Genomic DNA, 23,095 nt, shown 5'->3' with positions numbered 1-23,095 from the left:
ATGTCTTGGTATAAGGACATTTTCTTATGCAAGTTTACTCTAGTTATCAAAACCAATGAACTGACATTGGTTTCAGAGTGCTCTAACTAATAATAGTTGTTTATAAAATAAATGAGCATTAACTAAGAATGAACCTCTGGGATACAAGATAATGGTGTGGTGTGGGCATTTAGTCGTCATACATCTGTAATCTTCTGTCTGAACTATTCCTTCCTTGTCTCTTTGTTTTACATTTTTGAAAACCTACTCTGAGAACATCTCTTAAAGAGCACATCATTTTGAGAATATGTCTTAACATGGGTTTTTCTGATTTTTCTTTGGATACTTTTCTGGGCAGTTGCTGTAAGTTAGTGATCATTATTATTATCAAACAACAAACAAAAAACTCTAAAGTCTAAAAATATATGCTATTCGTTGAATAAGAAAATTCAACAGTAAGTCCAGATATAAGATTGTGACTTAATAAGCAGGTCTGGTGATCCTAGAACTGGGGAGGTTGAGGTAAGTGCATCTACATGCCATGTCCTGCTTGGGATGATGTAGGGTAAAGCCTGTCTATGAAACCTAAAAGACCATGTCAAACAAAACAAAACAAAAAAAATCAAAGGGTAGGGAAACAATAAGGTTGCAGCTCAGTGGTATATCCTAGTTGTGCAATGTCCTGAGTTCAATTCCCAATTACTACACAAATAAGCAGCAATAACAAATAAACAGTCTAAATAATGAATCTTAGAAAGACTGGTTCAATTAACATATAACAAATGTTCATGCTTCATCTGATAAATAAAAATGTGAAGAAGAAAATGGTGATGCACTCCTGTAATTTTATCACTCAGTAGGTGGAAGAATGGGGACCAAGATTTTGAGGTCATTTTTGTGTATATAGAGAATTCACAGAAAACCTGGGCTATATGATCCTATCTCAAAAGCATTTGTTTTTAATCAAGATACAGGTTTTAAACTTGATTTGTGATTAGTTTATCCAATTTTTTAAAATGAGGATAAATTGTAAGAGGTCTTCCTTTTAATTAAAATGACAAAATTCTGCTCATTTTTGTCTACAATCCCTGCACAGTGTGTTCTTTTTCTAGCTCTTGGGAATGTGCTGAGGGCTGTTCTTTCTGATGGCTTCCATGCAGCCATATCCTCTCCATGACCCCAGCCCCATCCCCTGCCCCGCCAGCCTCCCTCTGTCTTCCCCCTCCACTGTGTTTGTCTTCACTTTGTGTCTGTCGCACCTGCTGTGCGGCCTGCATCCAAGAATGTAGCGAGGTGGTCGGGATAGATGACACAGAGACCGGTCGGTTGCTTTAAGAAAACTTTATGTTTCCCAAGTCAGCTTAGGAGGAGACCCCAGTCCGCTTAGGAGAGAGCTCTCAGGAGAAGTCCCTGGCGAAATCTCTGGAGAAGTCTCAACAGAAGTCTCTCCAAGCAAAAAGAGCTTCCCTTTTTAAGGACTTTTGCCATCCATTTACATACCATTCTTTCTACTTCTCACCCTCCTGGCTGGTGGTTTAATCTCCGGCCCCAGAATCGGGGAGACACCACAGGGGGCAGGAAGAGGCATCTAGCCTTAGGAGGTGTGAAAGGCATGGTATTTCAGTGAGCCAGCCCTATCTGAGCCCTATCAAGCTTTAAAGCACTGAATTGTTTTCAGTAAACATTACATAGATGCCTGCTCCCAGGCCGAAGGGGAAGTGGGTTTCTGCTCAAGGTCTGGTGTCCCCACAGTGTCTATGTCTATCACCCCTTCTTGTGTCTTTGAGGAAAAAAATTAATAGCACATTAGATTCCTTGATTGCATAAATAGTTTCATTCATTACATAAAATTCAGCCAAGCAAAAGAAAACTACCTGCAGTTCTGTGACTTTATTGTCATGATATTGATGTGTTTGCTCATAATTTCCATTTCATATGTAGCCAATCTGTGTCCTGTCTTATATGCCTGAGCAGGAGCTGTAAGTGACATGTCCTTCACACTACCTAAGACTGTCACACCATCAAGCTCTCTGCTTTGAAACTTCTTGCTGATACAGAAAAGAAATTAAGCAATTTACAAAAATCACTGTCAAGGCTTTGGTGAGCGAAGTTAAAAGAACCTTTATTTCCCGCAAACCCAAATTTCCCATTATAAAAGTATTTTTATCACCCTAAGTGTTTTTTAAGACAATTTAAATAATTGAGTGATATATGCTCCTTAAGTATATGACAATTTACTTACTAATTTTGTGTCAGACATTTAGAGTCTGTTTGTGGTAGTTGTAATGAAGGAAGCCGGCATCCTCGCAAATGTACATGGCCACAGTCAGTTTATAATGCAATATTCAATAAACTTAGATGCTCTTAAATTACCTTCTGAATGCTCTGTCTGTTTATGTATTTACCTGTCATTCCAGGACATATTCCTCTCTTTTTCCTCCCCTCCTTCCTTTCTCTCCTCCCCACATCTCTCATTTTGAAGACAGCCTTTCTAGGAGCTCAGATTGAACTTGACCCCAGGGTCCTTCTGCCTCAGCCTTGTAAGTTCTAAGGTTATGGGTATGTACTGCTATGCCCAGCACAGACACATCTGTTTTGGCACATTGCCAAATGCTATTGGCCAATTCCCAATCCATTTACACTTTTTTAAAAGTGATGTTTGGATAATAGGGCTTACCTATCATTCTGTTCTTTCTTAGTGGATGACTTGCTCACCTCCCGTTTGAATTTGATGTGGGGAGAATCTGTCCTTCGTTAGCAATCTACCAGGGCTTTACAGACTAGAGCTACTGACTCCTGGGTGGCAACTTTGTGCACTGTAGTCTCTCGAAGAGCTGCCACTGAGTGTTTTCCCCACCCCATTGTGATCTGTGATTTCAACTTTTTCCCTTTGTTTTTCTTCACAATATCTTGTGCATTTTATCTGTCGAAGCCTAGAGATTTGTTGTTTCCCTTTCTTTAGGAAAAGAAGATGCGTTTAGTGTTCACTGTAGATTCATACTCCCTCACAGAGAGCCAGTGTCTCAGAGCTCCTGGGGCTATTGTTGACACAAGAAAAAACACTAGGGCATGAGGAAGGCTATTGACTGTTTTTCTTCCTCATTGGACATGGGAGATACCCTTCTGCTTCTCTGAGGATACTGGAAAACTAGGTAGCAGGGGCCTTATTTCTAACATGCTTGGCAAAATTACCCTTTGTTTTCTGGACATTTAAAGGCAGAATTGCCCGTGGAGAAGAGAACATAGAAGAACTGCAGTCAAGTTTGATGGGAAATTTGTTTATGCTCTATAGACAGACAGACAGACAGACAGACACACATACTCATATATGCACACACCCAGAGATACCCATGTTCCATGTGCTTGAGGGAGTGAACTGCAAAATTGACTTGAGTGTGTTGGAAAATATGCTAATGTTTTTTCTCAAGTGGGAACTAAAGTCCGTTGGTGGGAAAGGCACAGCTTCAATGGCATAACAGGAAGTGGGAAAGTAGTTTCTATTGGGTCAGAACACAGAGATGCTGTACAAATCTCATCTTGGTGGAAATTTTTATAATTTTGCAACTCAAATGGTCTTTGGAGAGCAAACTTTTAAAAGTCACTGCCAAAAAACTAATTTCTCAAAGCTGGTGTTAATTTCAATCTTGTTCAAGAGCCAAGTGGATTGATAATGAAATGCTAATGGAGCTTACAGTGTCTCCCTTCAATGTTGTTAATGATAATAAAGTCTCAAGGTTTGATATGAGAACTGCAAGAGACTACCCCACTCCCCACCCCTGCCGCCCCTTGCAGTCTTCATAGTAAGTGACACTGCCAAGCAAGGCAGTGGGGAAGCGCACCCACCTTGATTAGCCCTCTTCTTCACGAATTCACTCAGCTCCTTGTCTTGATTTTTCAAGTAGCAAAAAACCGAGAATTTCAAGCCTTTGTAAAAACATTATGGAAATGTTGAAATCAGTAAATATGAAAAAGCTAAACTGAAAATCTAAATCAGTCAATGACAATTAAGATCCTTTGGATTTGAGGGGAGGAATGTTAAGGGTGAGTCCTTGTCTTCACTAAATACAGGTGTGATTCCTTTATTTGAGCAAAAGGCTGAGGAGCTATGGCTTCCATGGCCTCTCAGATGCAGCATTCTCAGTACTAGAAATATGAGTTTTAAAAAAATCTGTTTTATGTCTTAATTGTTTCTGAATTCCAGATACAACAGGGCAATGGTGTGGCTTGGAGTTATTGATGCTATTAATTTCTGTTAAATATTGAAATCTATTCATGTGGTGTATTCTTTTAAATGTTATTACTTTGGTTGTCTGTAGTTCTGGGATGAACCTGGGCCCTTGAACTTGCTTGCTAGGCCAGAGTTCTTTCATCCAACTGCTCCAATCCTCCAGAGAGTATTTTTTTATATTTACATTAAGGTTGTAATAGTCATTTGCAGAATAATTACTTAGTGTTTTAATTGTTTTGATACAGATAAATTACAGAAATGAGAAATGAAATGAACATTTCTATTTATAGTGTACCACACGAGTATAAAGATATTTCTGTATAAGTGTGTGAAATATCAATATTTTGATGCAGTTATTTGATCTCAATTTGTCTCCAATTCATTGGTTTTGTTGTGTTGTAATTATTCTCTGGGAATATTATAAAGATAAGAAAGTGTTTACAATGGGCCAATAAGCTCAATTTGATGGTGAATATTTATTTCACATAGGCCATGTCTTTTCAACATTTATTTTTCATTTTTTACTGCATACTTTTTATGTTCTAAAAAGGGTGTGATTTTATGTCATTGAAAACCTCCACCTCCTCCTTACTCACTGTCAGGCTAGTCTTTAAAATGTTTCCAGGAATGTACTCCTGTGTGGCTAGACATATAGGCCAGCATCAGACTGAGACAGCCTTTAATGGACCCCTGCTTTATCATCATTGATAAATTTACATGTGTGCACATACACACAAGCAGACACACACCCACACATACATGTTAACACCAAATGTCAGCAAATTAGAAACATTGCTTTACATGTAATGTTATTTTGTATTTAAAGGTTTTAAAATGGCACGCTGTTTACCTTATTTGTTTTTTTTTTTAATTTTTTTTATTTTATTTTCCAGTTTAAATTTAGATAAGAAACAAGGTTGCTTCACAAGTCAGTTCCAGGTCCCTCTCCCTTTCCCTCCCCTCCTCCCGTGCCCTCCCCCCAACTCCCCCCCCCCGTTATCCCCTCATTCCCCCAGGGAGGGTGAGGCCCTCCATGGGGGTGTCCATAGTCTGTCATTTCATATAGGGCAGGGCCTAGATCCTTCCCCAAGAGTTCAGGGTGAGAGTGCACCTCACATTGTTCTATGGGAGTCCAAAGTCCGTGTGTATACTTGGGATGGGTACTGATCTGCTTCCCAAGGCTCAATAGATTACCTAGGCCTCCTCACTGACACCCAGATTCAGGGGGTCTTGATCAGTCCCATGCTGGATTCCCAGGCTGATGCCTGGGATTCAAGAGTTAACCTTTGTCTGGTCAGCTGTTTCTGGGGGTTAAACCAGCCCAGTCTTAATCCCTTTGATCATCAGTCCTCCCTCTCTGTTACTGGCTTTCTTGAGTTCAGCTCAAGAGGGAGTCTGCCTCTTCTTCGATCAGCCACTAAATGAAGTTTCTGTTTCCCAGACTCTCTGGCCATAGGATTGTAGGCTGGCACTCCCCAGATCTATGTCTAAAATCCATATATGAGAGAGTGCATGCCATGTTTCTCTTTTTGTGACTGGGTTACCTCACTCAGGATGGTTTCTTCTAGTGTCATCCATTTGCCTGCGAATCTCATGATTCCATTGTTTTTTTCTGCTGAATAGTACTCCATTGTGTAAATGTACCACATTTTCTCTATCCACTCTTCGGTTGAGGGACATCTAGGTTGCTTCCAAGTTCTGGCTATTACAAATAAAGCTGCTATGAACATAGTGGAACAGACATCTTTGTTGTATGAATGGGCATCTTTTGGATATATGCCTAAGAGTGCAGTTGCTGGGTCTTGTGGTAGGTTTATTCCCATTTTTCTGAGGAATCTCCATACTGATTTCCAAAGTGGCTGAACCAGTTGGCACTCCCACCAGCAATGGAGGAGTGTCCCCCTTTCACCACATCCTCTCCAGCATAAATTGTCATTGGTGTTTTTGATTTTAGCCATTCTGACAGGAGTGAGATGGTATCTCAGAGTTGTTTTAATTTGCATTTCCCGGATGGCTAAGGATGTTGAGCACTTTCTCAAGTGCCTCTCAGCCATTTTAGACTCCTCTATTGAAAACTCTCTATTTAGTTCTGCAGCCCACTTTTTAATTAGGTCCTTTGCTGTTTTGGAGACTTGCTTCTTGAGTTCTTTGTAAATTTTGGAGATCAACCCTCTGTCAGATGTGGGATTAGTGAATATTTTTTCCCATTCTGTGGGCTGCCTTTTTGTCTTGCTGACTGTGTCCTTTGCCTTACAGAAGCTTCTCAGTTTCAGTAGGTCCCATTTATTAATTGTTGATCTCACTGTCTGTGCTACTGGTGTTATGTTCAGGAAGCTATCTCCTGTACCAATTCGTTCAAGGGTACCACCTACTTTCTCTTCTAAGAGGTTCAGTGTGGCTGGATTTATGTTGAGGTCTTTGATCCATTTGGACTTAAGTTTTGTGCATGGCGATAAACATGGATCGATCCGTATTCTTCTACATGCCAGTCTCCAGTTATGCCAGCACCATTTGTTGAAGATGCTTTCTTTATTCCATTGTATATTTTTAGCTTCGTTTTTTTTAAATCACAGGTAAATACTGTTCTTCTAAAACTTCATTTAATTAAGAAATCAAGAATACATATGAAAGACTCAAATTCTCTTTTAAATTATTTTATAGTTATTTGATTTGAGTTCTTAGAATTTTTCAAAAATTGGGTATGGTACAAAGAAAAATTAAGAAATCAATACTGTTTCCATCCTTTATTAGTAATCAAGAGTTGTTTGAAAACTGTCCATTTAGGACAAGTGATAGATCACCATACTGTCATTCTCCGTTAGTGATGGTACGTTTAAATGTCTAAGTAGATGTTGAAGTCGTGTCTGAAAGTTGGGCAAAGAGAGGAACTAACTTGCAGGCCTCACTGGCATCTGTCCACTCCTAAATTGATACCTGAGGAGATGTCTGGCTTATCTTGGCTTTTTTTTTTTAACTGCATTTCTCTACTAGTTTATAATACAGAACAGAACAAAGACTTAATATACTAGCCCCAGATTTTAGGAGTCTACATATCCCTTCTGTATTACTCCTTGTGTTTCTTAGATGTACGTATAGCCTAAACTCACAGCAAGAGTCTGGTGTAATCTTGAAGGACACCTATAACATCATCATGGTTCCTGTCATGGGGTGGAAATAATCTGCCAGTGCTGATCAGAGAGCTACCCTTACAGGTCTGTAGTGTGGTAGCTGAGGCATTCAGATTTTAATACCATGTGCAATTCTTTCCCTTTTTAGAAAGCTGAAGATGAGGACATTGTTCTCACCCCCGATGGGACCAGGGAGTTTCTGACTTTTGAAGTTCCGCTTAATGACTCGGGATCTGCAGGGCTTGGTGTCAGTGTCAAAGGGAACCGTTCCAAAGAGAACCATGCAGATTTGGGAATCTTCGTGAAGTCCATTATTAATGGCGGAGCTGCATCCAAAGTAAGCGCCTGTCAACCTTTTTCAATCTACACCCAGTGCAAGGGTTTCTCACCCACTGCAATGTTTTCTCAATCGCCTTCTTTCTGACCTGCACACATGTTCTGTTAGTGATGTTCTCTTTCTTTATAGAACCCCTGCCTGGACCAAACACTGAGGAAAGGTGGGATGGAGCTCATCACTCCAACTCTTCATTTTAATCTCACATGACCCACAATCTGTGGTTTTCTTAGTTCAGTGAAGATATGTGCATAGGCTGAGCACAGGTCCTGGGCTGGGGAGAAGGTCTTCTTTTGTTTCCCTTACTGGTAGGTCATTTGTTCCTTCTAAGCCTAGAGTAAGTTTGTTGAGACCACTTTCTACAGTTGTCTTGATTGTCATGGTTCTTCCTTATAAATCAGCTTGGTGGGTGTTTCTAAAAGCATGTGAGTGATGATCACTTTGTGTTCTTTGAATTAGTATTCCATTTTAGTTAGGAGATTATAATAATTACTCAGGGATGCCTAAAAGACTAAAATAGATAGACTACAACAGCTGCTTGCAATGTGATTAAAGCTCCCAGATCCCTTTCCCTTTCCTCTCTTGCTTTAATTATTTAAAATTAGGGGAAAGCAATCTCTTTTGCAAACTATTCAGCAATACTCACATTACTTTCCTTCCTCACAGGATGGCAGACTGAGAGTGAATGACCAGCTGATAGCTGTGAATGGAGAGTCTCTGCTGGGCAAAGCCAACCAGGAAGCCATGGAGACTCTGCGGAGGTCCATGTCTACTGAGGGCAACAAGCGTGGCATGATCCAACTCATCGTGGCCAGGCGGATCAGCAAATGCAATGAGGTGAACACAGGGGTCACCTAGGAAAGCCGTCACTATTCTGTTACTTGCCGACATTGTGTGGGATTGCTCATAGATTTTTTTTTCAAATATTGTCTCATGTCATCCAGTATAGACTGAGCTTTCAGTGGAAGATGACTTTAAACTTCTGCTCTTCCTGTGCTAGAGTTATAAGTATGTACCACCATTTGGTTATACAATGCGTGGGACCAAACCCAGGGCTTTGTGCATGCTTGGCAAGGGCTCTATGAATTGACCTCCAGCTCCAGATTCATGTGTTTTATTGATTTTGTGGTCAAAGTTTTTCAAAATGTACCTGAATATTTCTGTTGCAAGTCAAAAGATAATGTCTCAGAGCTACCTGTAGCTAGCTGAATGTCATTGGAAAAGCAGGGCCCATAATCTGTCCGGTAGCCAGTAGTCTTGCAGAAAGTGTTAGCTCTCCATGGAGTGAGAGAGCCAAGAAGAGAGAGCTGCTTGCTTATGTGAAGTGGCATGCCTCTGTCTAATCCTATAATGGAGAGGACTTGCCTTTTATCCATGTTCTTTTGTGGGTGGCTGTGAAGAAACATCTTTGTTTCCCAGAGATGAGTGGGAGATGCTTGCTCTCGCTCTCGCCTCTGTGGAGCTAACTCTTTTAAAAGTACTGTTTTCTCATAGATCTCAACTACAGACAAAATTTGTGGCAGACATACAGAGCTGGGTGCACCATGCCCATCACCCAGTGTTTGTTGCAAACAGACAAAATGAAATACTGGCAAAAGTGATTAGCAGTGACTGCAGGGCCAGGGCATCCTATTTGGAAAGGTTTGATCCTTGACTTTCCTAAAGGAAAGGAAAGAAATTTTCTCAAAGAGTAGATTGTTGCAAAGTTAAAAATAAATGATACATACATAGATCTGTTTGTAAATTCTAACAAGCCACAGACTAAATTTTCAATGATGCAGCATCCTTAGATATTGGGCCAATTTCTAAAAAGGAGTGTGTTGATAATGTAAGGTTAGTTATTTGTATTCTCACTGGTGCTCGTGTTCCCACATTTCAGAATAAAGTAAATTACAGCTGAGTCTTTGAAATTGGAAATGCATGTGTCTAGAGTCCCAGGGCTCAGTTGAGATGGAGGAAAAGACAGAAGCTTATAGGCTAGGTAGCTTAGTATATGCAGGAGCAAACAGTGAATAGGACCCTCTGTCAGGCAAGTTAGATGGCAAGGATCCACAGGCACTGAGAACCACATACATGCCATGGCTCAATTACACCCATACTCACATGCAAATGTGTATACACCATATTCACAGAAGCAAACAGAAAAATACATTGAAAAATAAATACTCTTCATCCTCCTCCTTGTCCTCCTCATCCTCCTCTTCCTCCTCCTTCTCCTCCTCCTCCTCCTCTTCCTTCTCATCCTCCTTGTCCTCCTCCTCCTTCTCCTCCTCTTCTTTCTCCTCATCCGTGTCCTCCTTCTCTTTCTCCTCCTTCTTGTCAAAACACTTTATTCAGGGACTTGGGGGAAAGCTGGAGAGATTCACACTGCCTGCTGTCCTTTACTGGGCAGATCTTGGAAGTCTACCCTTCTCTAAGAGCCTGTGTTTTTTCATTTCAAAGCAACATCATGGTCACATACTGGGGCCTAGGTTACACTCCTATTTTGCAAACTGAATCTCTCTGAAGGGTAGTACTATTAAGTAGAAGGAACTAACCTCAATAGGATCACTGGCTTATGCTTTGTCTTAGCTATTGTTCTGTTGTTGTGAAGATACACCATGACCAAGTCAACTCTTCATAAGAGAAAGCACTTAATTAGGGGCTTGCTAACAGTTTCAGAGGCTTAGTCTATTATCATCATGGTGGGAAGCATGGCAGCAGGCATGGCAGGCATGGAGTTGATGAAGTAATTGAGAGCTACATCTTGATCCGCAGACTGAGAATGCCTGGACCTGGCATCGGCTTTTGAAACCTCAGAGCTCACCCCAGTGACACACTTCTCCCAACAAGATCGCACCTCCTAATCTTTCTAATTCTTTAAAATATTGCTACTTCCTGGTAACTAAGCTTCAAATATGTGGACCTATGGCCTTTCTTATTCTAACCAATGCATACTTGCATTGTTTTTATGTGCCTAATATAGAATTAGCTAGTCATAATAATTAACTTCTGCATCAAATAATAATTTAACCTTAATTAAAATCCTCTGATCTGAACAAGGGAGAACTCTTGGACCCCAGACCGACAGCTGGGAGGCCAGCATGGGACTGATACAGACCCCCTGAATATGAGAGTCAGTGAGGAGGCCTGGGCAACCTATGGGGTCCTGAGCAGTGGGTCAGTGTTTATCCCTCGAATACTAACAGACATCGTGTGTCCATAACACAAAGAGGGTTGCTCTCTCAGCCTGGACTCTTAGGGGAGTGCCTGGACCCTACCCTGAGTGAAATGACAGACTCTAGATATCACCTATGTGGAAGGAATTGGCAATAGGGTGGGAGGATGGGGGCATGGAGGGGGTGCGGGAGGAGGGGAGGGAGAGGGAACTGGGATTGATATGTAAAACAAGCCATTTAAAACTAAAATAAAAAAAAACTCAGAATGGAAACACATAGGGCAGACATTTGTTGGTATGGGAAGAGTACAAGTCTGACTTCTGTAGACTTGCAGGAGTGTGCCTTGTTATTCTATTAGTGGTGCTGTGGGTGGACACAGGATCTCACACTTGTTGGACATATACTCTCATTGACTTGCATCTCAGCCTTCCATGCCTTGAATGGTAGTTTTGTCAAATCACTGTTTGCTATTTTTATTTTAAGTTGTGTAGGGTGCTAAGTTCTCAGGAAGTTGTGCAACACACGTGTCTATATTAGATAGTTCCTTTAGAGAAATGAGTTGCTTCTGATTCACAAGGGCAGAAGTCAGTTTATAGGTGTGTATTGAGCATCTACTGTATGTCAGAAAATGTGTTAGATGATGGATACACAGCAGTGTCTACTCATAAATGGATCCTTGCCTTGATCTTAAATCAAGATCTGGAGGCCAAGAAGACAGCATGGTGGGAAGATGCTACTGCACAAACATGAGGACCTAAGTTTGATCCCAGCACTAGGGACATAGAGATGAAAGAATCTGTGGGTTTTGGAGGTCACCGGCCTTCCATCTGTCTGAATCTCAGAACTCCAGGTTCAATAAGAGATTTGGACTCTAATAAATAAAGGGAGGGCCATAGAGGGCTTCAACTGCAACTGCTCTCTCTCTCTCTCTCTCTCTCTCTCTCTCTCTTTCTCTCTCTCTCTCTCTCTCTCTCTCTTTCTCTCTCTCTCTCTCTCTCTCATGCACACACGCACATGCGCACGAGGGCACACACACACACACACACACACACACACACCAGAATATGGAATGTTGTGAAAGTTTTTTGCAGTAAAGAATGACGAAGAAGACACTTCTTTCTGTAGGGCTCTGATTCCCCAAGAGCTAGGCAATCCTGCACCAGCTTGAAAATGTTTTGATAAAGGCATTTATTTATTCCATTTTGCCCTATGAAATATGTGAGTCTAGAATCCCCACTGAAAATTCCCTATCACATTTACTTCTACATTTGAATTTATGTGAATGAAGACGATTCAAGTGTGGGAGCTACTGCAATAGACATTGCCGACTCAAATTCTCTGCCCCCCTTGCTAAAATTTCCTACATGCCTGGTTCTTACTGTTTCTTAGGACACAGTAAACTTATAATTATATATATTTGTGTGTGTGTGTGTGTGTGTATTATCTTATGGTAAGTACTGAGCTTTCTAAGGCAATGGAGGATCTATTTGTACTGACAGGATTTAACTAACGAATTATGCAGTCAGAGGAGCTATGTAATTGGGTTCCCAACAGGCTTCACATGTGCTTTTCCTGGTGTGGCATTTATATCAATCACTTCAGACATACTTTCTGTCTGAGCCCCGGGGAGGGATTGTGTAAATGATGTTCCACTAAATGTGAATGTCCTCCTAGGCCATCTTGCTGACATGAGTGAGCCTCAGTCCATATAATGTGCTTGAGCTCTGCTTTTATAGGCATGAGAGTCCAGTCTGGGACCATAACATGATGTCTCACCCACTCCTCTCGAAGTGCAAGGCTTGTAACTTTAATGTTTTATTAAAGACGTTGAGAATTTGTGAATGGAAGCTTGTTTATTTGGCCTCATGGTTCCTTTCCTCATATATGGTGGTGCTATGTATGTGTACACTCTCCTCTTTGGTTTATCTATGTTATTTATTATCATTATTATTATTAGATAGAGTCTCTCAACAGAAACCATAGTTTATGGGTTTGGGTAGACTGGCTGGCCTGCTAGTCTCTGGGATTTGCCTAGGACCTATCTCCACGTAGCTCCACTCCCCAGCACTAGGGGCACTCCCCTGTGGCCTTCCAGGGCAGCTCTAGAGATTGATTCCAGTAGCAAGTTCTTCCATAGACTGCTTTCTATGCACCTAGCAAACTGATCTGCTCAGTGCTCTAGGATGGACACCACATGGCCTCAGGGTCAGGCTGTTGTGGCATCTGGGGCCTAGTGCTATCTGTATTGCGCTACCTGCTCAAGCTCTGTTTCACCCACAGCTGCTGCCCCCTCACTGGGGCGCTCTCTGCCTTGACTCCTTCTGCAGCTTCTACCTCTCTCTGGTAGCTAAGGTCCTCCAGTAGCCTTTCAATTTCAGAATTTTCTTTCCACTATGTTTTATCGTTCCTTTATCCCCTTTACCCCTGAGGTATGATGGGGCATTTTTAAACACTATGCCCCACTACCATTCACTCCTGAAGGATGGATGGACATTTCAGAGACAGTTTGTTTTGTTTATTTTTTATTTCTGACCTCATGATGTTCTTTTCTTTCTCCTTTTCTTCCTTCCGATTTGGAATGCATGAAACAGGAAGACAAAATAGATATCATTTACCTCAAGGGAGATATGTGTTGCATTCTAAAGGATGCTGGAGGGGACTGGTACCCCCCCAATCTTGTACTCAAAATAAGTTATATATGAGAACTAGGTTGATTTTAAACATTGAAGGAAATGGATATTTGCAGAAATTGCCATAATTCAACATTGCATAGTTATTTCAGTATGTCTGTTAGAAGATATTTTACATAAAGCCTTATTTTAGCCTAAATATAAAGAGCTGCCAGGTGAACTTGTGTCTTAAACCTCATGTGAGGAGATTTAGACATCATTGACTACTTCAAAATTAATTCTTTCCCTAGATTTAATCCTCTTAGAATCAGAAAGTGTTGTGGAATAGGAAAGAGCCTGGAAAATCATTCCTGATTCTTATCTAGTGTGTTTTAAGAGGTGGATTCACATAGCCAGTGAAGTGAGCAGGGGCCATGTGGCTAGCATAGTGACAGCCATTTAGAAGCAGGAGCGCCACCATCCCCTGTTGAATCTGACTGTGTCCTTACTCAGTGCTGTGAGAGGAACATGGAAAACTTGTATGAATATCAGAGAAAGATAGAGCTAACTGAGTTCTGGTTCTTCTACACCTGGAACTTGTAGGGGGAGCTTGCTGTCACCACCTAAGAACATGAAGGAAACTAAATGAAATCAGAACCTGAAATTGAGCCCTAAAATCTCTCCTCCATTGGTTATCTATCATCAAGTGGCCAGCTCTGAAATCATGCACACATAAGTAACCGTATATGGACTGAGAAAGTTGCATCTTTGTATTTCAGCTTAATAACAATTTGTAAGGCCGTGAATTTCTGAGGGGTAGGAGAGAGGAAAGAGGAAGAGGAGAATTATATAATTAGATTTTAGTTTCAAAATAAAATTTAAAAGCTAAAACCTACCCTCAGATTTGAAACATACCCGTTTATTATTTACTTTAGGTTTCTCCACCCTTTGGACATTAGTATTTTCCACAGTAGAACTATAATCTAGGTCAAATGTTATACAGTACTGAACCCAGCATTCAAGACCACTTCCATAGAACCTAGTGTGCCATTTTCAGGAGGATCAGACTCACCCACTTCTTATTCAGCCAGTCATTTAGCCAGTGCCTGCTTTATGGTAAACAATGAGGTTAAAATATAAACTGATATGTTCAAAAAATGAACTTTCAATTAATGAGATCTCCCAGATACTGGGTAGGATCCAGGGAGGGTTGCTGAGGGAAGATTAGGCTGTTTCTTCTCTAGCTTTCTGACATTCCAGGCGGAGGTAGTGGGATTCAGTGGTTCCTTCTCTTTATGTGAAAAGTTTCATTTGGCTCACTAATGCAGTCCTAGAAAAAGGCAAAACACACACACACACACACACACACACACACACTTGTATATGCTTCCTTATTTTAAAGAAAACCAAATTTTTAGCTTTTCAGAAGTATTCCAAATAGTTAATTAAAAAACCATAATCGATGGAGAATATCCAGTTGATTATTATTAAAAAGATGTTACTGCCACTTATAAAAGCAACATATCATCTGAAAATCTTTTTGAAAACATAATATTCTTATTGTTATTCACTTTTTATTAGCAACTTTTATGCTTATAAATAAGATTATAATAATGATTCATAGGAGCCTTTATTAACGACCTAGCTTGTTAGTTCCTTTATATAGTGACCACAAAGAGAAATATATTCCTACTCAATGAGTCAGGAAATAGTGTATTTTACATCCTACCAAATGGTCCCTATGCTGGATACAGCTGCTATTCTTTTCTTGGTAGATCAACGCTCTGTTCTAGAGACCAGTAAAAGGGTCCTTCCAGCTCTGCCCTTGGGCCAGGTGGGTGAAAATGCAGATTTCTGCTTTTTGAACAGATGGAACTGCCTGAGAAGAGCAGCTGTGTTTACACTCATTTTCTAATTCCATTAAATTTTAAGTTTGTATCTTATTTTTATTTAAGTTTTACTAATTTTAGTAAGTTCTAATGTAAAGGCCTGTAAGGCATGGATTAGTGTGAATGTTCTTCATGGCTTCCTGCATCTCCTCCGCATGGCCAGCAGACCACCTTTTGATATTTGATTTCTTGCAGAAAAAAAGGGGAAAAATTAAAAGATTTTAATCCAAACTGTTTTTCAATACCTTCTCTTAAAACTGGAGAAATTAGCCAGGTGTGATGGTACACACCTTTGGTCCCAGCTCTCACGAGGCAGAGGCAGGCAGATCTTTTGAGTTCAAGGTCAGCCTGGTCTACAGAGGGAGTTCTAGGACAGCCAGGTTTACACAGAGAAACTCTCTCTCCAAAATACAAACAACACTCCTCCACCCCTCACCCCCACCCCCCAACTTAAAAAAAAAAAACCTGGGAAATTGCCAATGTGTTCCCAGCACTCAGGAGGTGCAGAGACAGGCAGATCTCTACAAAGTGAGTTCCCATCCAGCTAGGACTACAGGGTGAACCCTGTCAGAAACCAAGCAAAACAATGAGACCACATTAAAACTGGGGAAATTAAAAGGCATTCTAAGTTCTGTTAAATATTTATATAGTAGACTATTGATGGCATCATTTAAATCTGTCTTTTCATATGTAAATTAGACATGATTAAGGTGGAGAATGTTTACATGTGTGCTCTTTAGGAACAGGCATCATAAGTGATTTTTTTCTACAAAACCTGCCCATTCTCTTTTAATGGAATTTTATTTAACTTAATATAATATTAAAATATTCTGTTGGCATTCTTAATTTCTTAAATAAAGAATATTTATAAAGGTTTTTTTAACAGAGTATTGTAGAATTGAATAGTGGATCTAAACTTATTTTTGAAAGCAAATGCAAAGGATTTTTTTCGTATGTGTCTCCTGATAAAATACCCTATAGTAAGCAAGCAAACTTGTTTCTAGAGACTTGCAAGGCAAATGTCTTTAATATTTATTACCATTTAAAACTAACAAGAGTTTTGGTTTTGTTTTGGGTCCTTTCTTTCTTATGCTGCTTATGGACTGCAAGGCCCAGGGCATGCTCTGCTACAGAGCTACCCAACAGGTCTAAAAGTGGAGTTTTCAAAGAGTACAGTTTTCTTGAAATGTACAGGGACTGCGCTTTGCTTTAGTTTTTGCTTCCCCAAGGTATCTGAGAATTGATACATCATGGTCCTGTAGATCGTTTTCTTTTATGTCTATATATCAGAGACCTTGAATGTTTTACTTGTCAATTAAGCTGTCAGTTGTAACCTGCAGTTTCAAGATAAAACTAAAAACGAATCCTGATTTTACAGTTTAAACCGTATTAGTCCAATTCACCACACTGCAATTTTATTATTCTCCTGTAGCTTGATGGTCCCCGTTGTAATTGTGTTGACCCCTCAATGGGTTCCACCTCTCTCCAGTTCTTCTCAGACTGGGAGTGGTAAGCCTACAGCTTAAAACTTCATTAACTATTTCATTATGTTAACACAGGATAGTTCCTAAAAAGTAATAATCTGTTCTATGCACAGCAGCATACCAGCACAGCTTCCTGTTTGAATGGTGTAGGCTCCCTGATTGACTGAAGTAGCTACTCATCTAAGACCCTCCCTGCCTGCCTGGCTGTGTGCCAGTAGCACCACTCCAAAGGACTAATCTTCATGGGTCCTTATGGTTCCTGTGGTGCCAGGCCCTTCACCAAGTAAACTGTTTAAATCCTTCCTAACATGGACATCTTCTTCTGGCTATTTCTATGGAGAAGATGACTTGTAGGACACAGCAGTGATAAGAATGATTACATGCTATTTCAATCCACAGTCATAGAGATAAACCTTTTAGAAAATGACAAACTTTTTTTTCTTCTTAATCTTTTAAAACTTAACCTTCTGTGTACTGGGTTGGCCTCAAACCCATCCTTTGGCAGGGGATAACATCGAACTTCTGAACTGTCTACCTCAAGTGCTGGGATATAGGTGTGAGCTACTGTACTCAGTTTATTCAATGCTGGAGATTGAGCCCAGGGTCTCATCCTGCTAAACAAGCACTGTAGGAACGGAGCCACACTCCCAGCTCTTTGACTTGCTTCTCCTTACTCCTTTAGTAGATTTCTTGAATTTGCTTAATGTTCATGTCATTATGTGCTGCATCAAAATACTTGGTCCTAAACTAGGGAGATGATTCAGTGGATAATGTACTTAAATGTTAATACCACAGCTAAAAACTAGATAGACATGGTAGCTGCCCATTATGTTAGAACTCTTGAGATAGAGGTAGGGGTCCCCTTAGCAAGATAGTAAGGTAGACTAATGGCAACGAGCAAGCTCCAGGTTGAGTGAAAGACCCTGCTTCAATAAAGTGGAGAGCAATCAAGGAAGACACCCAAGGTGAACCTCAAGCCTCCACATGAACGAACACTAGAACACACCTCAAGCCTCCACATGACCGAACACTAGAGCACATGAACCTACACACATCTGAAACCCGGCATTTGATGCATGCACACTACATATATTCAAAAAGATCTGAGTCTTACTCATACTCTTTTGTGCATGCTTACAATGTTTCTCAGTTATTGCCACAAACTTATAGATGGCCTTGCTGTTATGCAACTAGTCTTGTTTCTACAGAATTTAGATTCAGTGTGTTGCTAAAGGTGCCTAAACTGATACGTGGAGGAGGCAAATGCGTTTCTGTCCTATAGTTACAAAAATAAGTAACCCAGAATCTCCTCTGACAAGGCCTGCCTTTCACAGAGCGACAGGTAGCAGGATTTTTAATTAAGCAATAACTTGTTTTGACCTCAGTCCATGCTTTCAATCAAATTGAAAAAAAGCAATAAGGTGAAACTTTAAAAAAATCTTTTAATATGCATATTTTTCCTTCTGTGCTTGAAATATGACAGGGCTTCATAGGAGGTGTTGGATAAAGTGCCACTGAAATTTGGTCATTAGGCCGAGCTGAACAAATTATTTTGGTGTAGGTTGAAAAGTTCTAGTTCATTTGAGGCCTGGTTGGATGCAAGCCTTAGAAAGTTGTTATAGTGGCCACATGCTGCTAACCAACCTCCAAGATTCATGTTCCCCTTTCCCTTTCTCTGTAGCTTCGGTCTCCTGGGAGCCCTGCTGCACCTGAGCTGCCCATCGAAACAGAGTTGGATGACCGAGAGCGCAGGATCTCACACTCCCTCTACAGCGGGATTGAGGGGCTGGAAGAGTCTCCCACCAGGAATGCTGCACTCAGCAGAATAATGGGTGAGTCAGGTAAAGCTCTCCTCATCTTCATCTCATGTTTATGCTTATCCTGGTTCAATGGGAGGGGATTAATGTAATATTAATGTAAAGGAAGCCTGTGTCTCCAAGAGATCAGTCTCATTATGGTCATGAAGGAAACATGAATGTGAGAAAAGTATCTCCATGCACTGAGTGATTAAATAGGCTTCAGTTCTCAACTGTATGATGAGGACAGAAAGGAAAAGGGTATGAAAGAAATGTTTTCAATCATCAAAATATTTGAGAACAGTAGGGGAAGCTATGTTTTAACAAATGACTAGGACCAAGGAGGTGACTCAGTTGGTAGAATTCTTGCTGTGTGACCATAAGAATCTATTCTCAACCCCCAGAACTCAAATGAAAAATGCAGATGTGGTGGTTCATGTTTGTAATCCCAGTGCTGAGACACAGTGACAATAGGAGCCCTGGAGCCCATTGGCTGGCCAGCCAGCCAACCAGCTTAGCCTAATGGGCAGTCTCTTAATCTCAATGAGAGACTGTCTCAAAAACAGAGTAGACAGCTCCTGAGAAGCAATGCCTAAGGCTGGCACACATGGGCACTCCCCTGCCTCACACACACACACACACACACACACACACACACACACACACACACACACACACACACTGATTTTAGTAAAGGAATCCAAAAGTTGTCACTTAGTAGCACTGCTGAGATGAAAAATACATGTTTATGTGAAGTATTCATTATTTGGTGGCATTGAATAAAATTTTTGTCACATTTATGCTTTATCAAAGCTTTAGTCTTGCTAGATATGCTAGCTTATACCTTTAATCTCAGCACTGGGGTGTGGAAGGCAGAGGTGGATCTTCAAATTCAAGGTCAGTTTGTTATACATAGAGTTCTAGCCAGCCAAGGATACATAATGAGACATGTCTTTAAAACAAAAACAGCAGCAAGAAGAACCTAGCTTTGTTCTTTAGATCCTTAGCTCTTCTGTGTCTTTTTTTGATCCACCCCTGCTGCCTTCTAAGACTCAGTGGGCGGTGCCATTTTAAGTGACCTTCTTGCTATAGCTCAACTTTGTCCTAGCAGATCCTGAAGGGATTGGCTCTACAGAACTGCTCATCTGGGGTTTAACTTGAGAGAGTTTTCAAATTTAAAGTATAAGAAATAGTTTTGACATAAGACAACTCAGATTAATGATCTGTGTTGCACCCCTCTAATGTAAAACCCTAAATTTAGATACATTTTGAGTATATTCCATACAGACCTAATACAGATACATGTTTCCACTGTAATGCATCATTGAAACAGAGTTTGGTTAATTTGTTGGGGGTTTTATGGAAAGCTTATGTTGGCAAGGTATGGTGTTAACAGTAGACGTGGGTGAGTTAAGGAGCAGTGTCTATCATCAAAGAGCTTTCTACTGAGCATTGTAGAAATATAGTATATATGTACGTCAGCATGGCTAGTGCAGCTTCCTGTCATTTTTCTTCCTCCTCATCTAGCTTTGGAGAAATTGCTAAATTCTCAGTTTCTAGTCTTGGTAAAAGAGAGCTGCTTTTCTAATTTTACATACCTGGCATGAGAGAACCAGGGAGGCAATCCTTGCTCTTGGTTTGAGCCCCGTGTTCTAGCTTCTAGTTTGGTGTTTGCCTGTTTGTTAGCACTCTTCACTGCTGCTGGGTTATCCACGCTTCTTGACTTTGCTGTAGAGCATCTTTGTCTTATCTGTTGACAAAATTTCAGACCCCTGAGAAAGAATGTGTGCATGTGTCCCTGGATCTGTGTGCATACAAAGTGATACGCTGTAATTTCCCCTTTATTATAGGAACATAGGATTTGCCATACTGATCAACCCATTGGTACAGCAGCTCCTGTAACCTGCATCCTGCCTCCAATCCCTGGTTCTTCAGAGGAAGGCGAAAACCTAACACTCAAACACATACCAAGCCCATTCCTGATTTTTACTTAGTGACTTGTTGAAATGTGTGACATGGGTTGAGGAGTACGTCATTTTCTCCATATTCTGTCACCCAATTTTGTTAGTTTTGTCCTGTTAGTCCTTTTTCAGCGGGTAACTCGGTCAGCAGTATTTTCCCTCCCTCTGCTAGGTATGTAAAGAACCTTCACACTCATGATGACTCCCCTCACAGGCTGGTCCCTCCTGCTATGCTTGGTGTTGCTCCGCACATGTCCTGGAACATATGGGCTAGGGGATGATATCATACTCAGTAGTCCAAGTTTTTACAGTAGAATACCTTTTGGGGAAGGGAAACTGGAGATTGAATCCAGGGCTTCACAATTTCTTCATTTGTCCATGTCCTTAAGACATATTTTATATCCTGTACTAGAAGCTAAGAGCCCCACGTGACTTTACCTAGAGAAAGATATAAACTTAATTCAATTTATCATGCTGTTTACAAACTTCAGAGTTATGTTTTTTTCAGTCCTTATTCTAGTATTACTGGCCTCAAGGATTGCATGATACTAGTGAAGTTAGATATACTGAGATTAGAAATCTTGTAAAAGATGTTACTTTGCCACTAGTAGTGAAGCAACACCCAATCTCAGTGTGCCATTCTTCCGTTAGTGTCCTGATTTGTGCTGTCAGATGCATAGACATCTCTCAGCCAGGTCCTACCTGACTAGGTCATGATTCTCTTCCAGGTCCTTTGCCTCAATCCAATGTAGATCGTGGTTTCATATTATAAAGTGAGGTGTTGAAATTCCTGATCATAACACAAAGAAGTACTTAATTTTATGTGAGAAGGGCAAATTTTCCTCAAAGAATACTTTGTACATGCAACCAAAGGAATTTTTAAGGCCTGTGATAATTTTTGAATGGCTATACATCCCAGGAGAGATTGACTTGTAAAATTACACCCCAAAAGAAACATCTTTTTTAATTGGAAGGATGTCAGATGTCCTCAGTCACACTGTCTCATTTGCCAGAAAAAAGAAATTTTGTCCCAAAACCCCATGATGAGTTTAGTTTTATTTCGATTTTAGCTATTTCCTCTTTCTAAAAATAGCCCTCTTGGGGAATGCCAAGATCTCATGGTAAGTTTTAATGGCACCACATTGACTGAAAGCCATCGAAGTGTCTCCAGGGCCTAGACCCTGTGGTCCCCACTGTGATTCAGACATTTCTTCTCCACTCATGTCACATGCTCCATTCTGCTCTTCCGTTTAAGGGGTTACAGACTGATGTTCAGTGGCTTGACTGAAGTGGCATATGATGTTTCTGAACCATAATTCAAAGGTGTGGTTTTCTCTTTAGTAACAGCTGATTTATCTCTGGATTGGGATAAATCACTCAGAAATGTGACCAAAGACCAGAGATAACCACAGTCATTTTTTGGCTGTATTCCCACTGCCATTGATGTTAGTAGAACATGGCTCCTTGTCTTGTATTAGAAAGTAACTCATAAGGACTGGGGATATAGCCTAGTATGTAAAGTGCCCTGCTCCCAGCACCACAAAAATAGGTAAGTAAGTAATTGAACAGATAGGTAGGTAGGTAGATGGACAATAGCAGATCAGGCCAGAAGTATCACTTAGTGAGCCTACTTAGGAGTTCTCCTGTGATAAACCTTGAAAGACCTTTCCAACTATTCAGCAGTAAAAGATTAGGCACAGTTTACCAACATGCTTACTTCATAAGATGCATCTCAAATTCATGTTTGGGAACATAGAACATTATTATTATTATTTTTAGTTATTGTCTGTCTGCATATTTTGTTCAAAGAAATTTCTATTTTGAACTAAAATTTTATTTCATTTTACTATTTATCTCAATGGTTTCTATATTCATACTTTTATGGTGAGTTTAAATAATCATGTTTGGAATATTTTCATTTTGTTAAAAGTTTGACACAGAAAACTGACATTGGTGCTGGTTTTATAATGAGTCTTATTGCTGACAGTTTTCATTTCATTTATTCCTGATATCATGCATTATGTTGCATCCTATGTAAATTGATCAATGAATAAATGTCTAGTAAACAATCATCTTGTATGTTATTGTTTCACTCTATAAGATCCTGAATGTTCTTTTTATAGTCTGTAGATAGTTGATGAAATAGTTGAGGGTGGGGGTTGGGGGGATCAGCTAAAAAACCAAAGTCATGTTGAATTATGATTCAGAGTCTTCTTACCTATGATGTATCAAAGGCCAACAGATGTCATTAAGATATCCTGGTGTGTCTCAGTGAAACATGTAGCTTTGAACTGTAGATGTCTGGTGTCATGTGTCACTGCTGGTTTCCAGAACCAGATTCTGGAGTAGTTCCTCACAGACAAGCAAATAGGATCAGAATATGGGTCTTCAGATCTTGACATCTTACAGAATATTAGACTGGAGAGTAATGGAAGAGAGACGTCTTGCCATCTGTGGAGAGAGAGTGTGTGTGCATGTGCGTGCGTGCATGAGAGAGAGAGGGAGAGAGAGAGAGAGGGGAGAGAGAGA

At 40.4% G+C, this 23,095-nt stretch overlaps 1 protein-coding gene across 22 annotated transcripts in view; it reads left to right on the top strand.

The window, feature by feature from the left end:
* The window catches only part of Pard3 (par-3 family cell polarity regulator), a 531,306-nt gene that overhangs the window by 304,749 nt on the left and 203,462 nt on the right, over positions 1–23,095 (top strand). For 12 of the 22 annotated variants that reach the window (XM_005083453.4, XM_005083455.4, XM_005083452.4 and 9 more), the window contains exons 13-15: positions 7,484–7,672; positions 8,336–8,506; positions 18,491–18,641. In XM_005083453.4, the coding sequence (XP_005083510.1) occupies positions 7,484–7,672; positions 8,336–8,506; positions 18,491–18,641 (511 nt within the window). Of the gene's footprint in view, positions 1–7,483; positions 7,673–8,335; positions 8,507–18,490; positions 18,651–20,455; positions 22,636–23,095 lie in introns of those variants that run through there. The other 10 variants (XM_013123087.3, XM_005083451.4, XM_040755284.1 and 7 more) reach the window with 3 other exon arrangements.

The sequence above is a fragment of the Mesocricetus auratus genome, unplaced genomic scaffold, assembly GCF_017639785.1.
Source record: "Mesocricetus auratus isolate SY011 unplaced genomic scaffold, BCM_Maur_2.0 Super-Scaffold_100013, whole genome shotgun sequence".
NCBI classification, from domain to species: domain Eukaryota; kingdom Metazoa; phylum Chordata; class Mammalia; order Rodentia; family Cricetidae; genus Mesocricetus; species Mesocricetus auratus.
The sequence above is the reverse complement of the archived record's forward strand: the minus strand, read 5'-3'. Positions and strand labels throughout refer to the sequence as shown.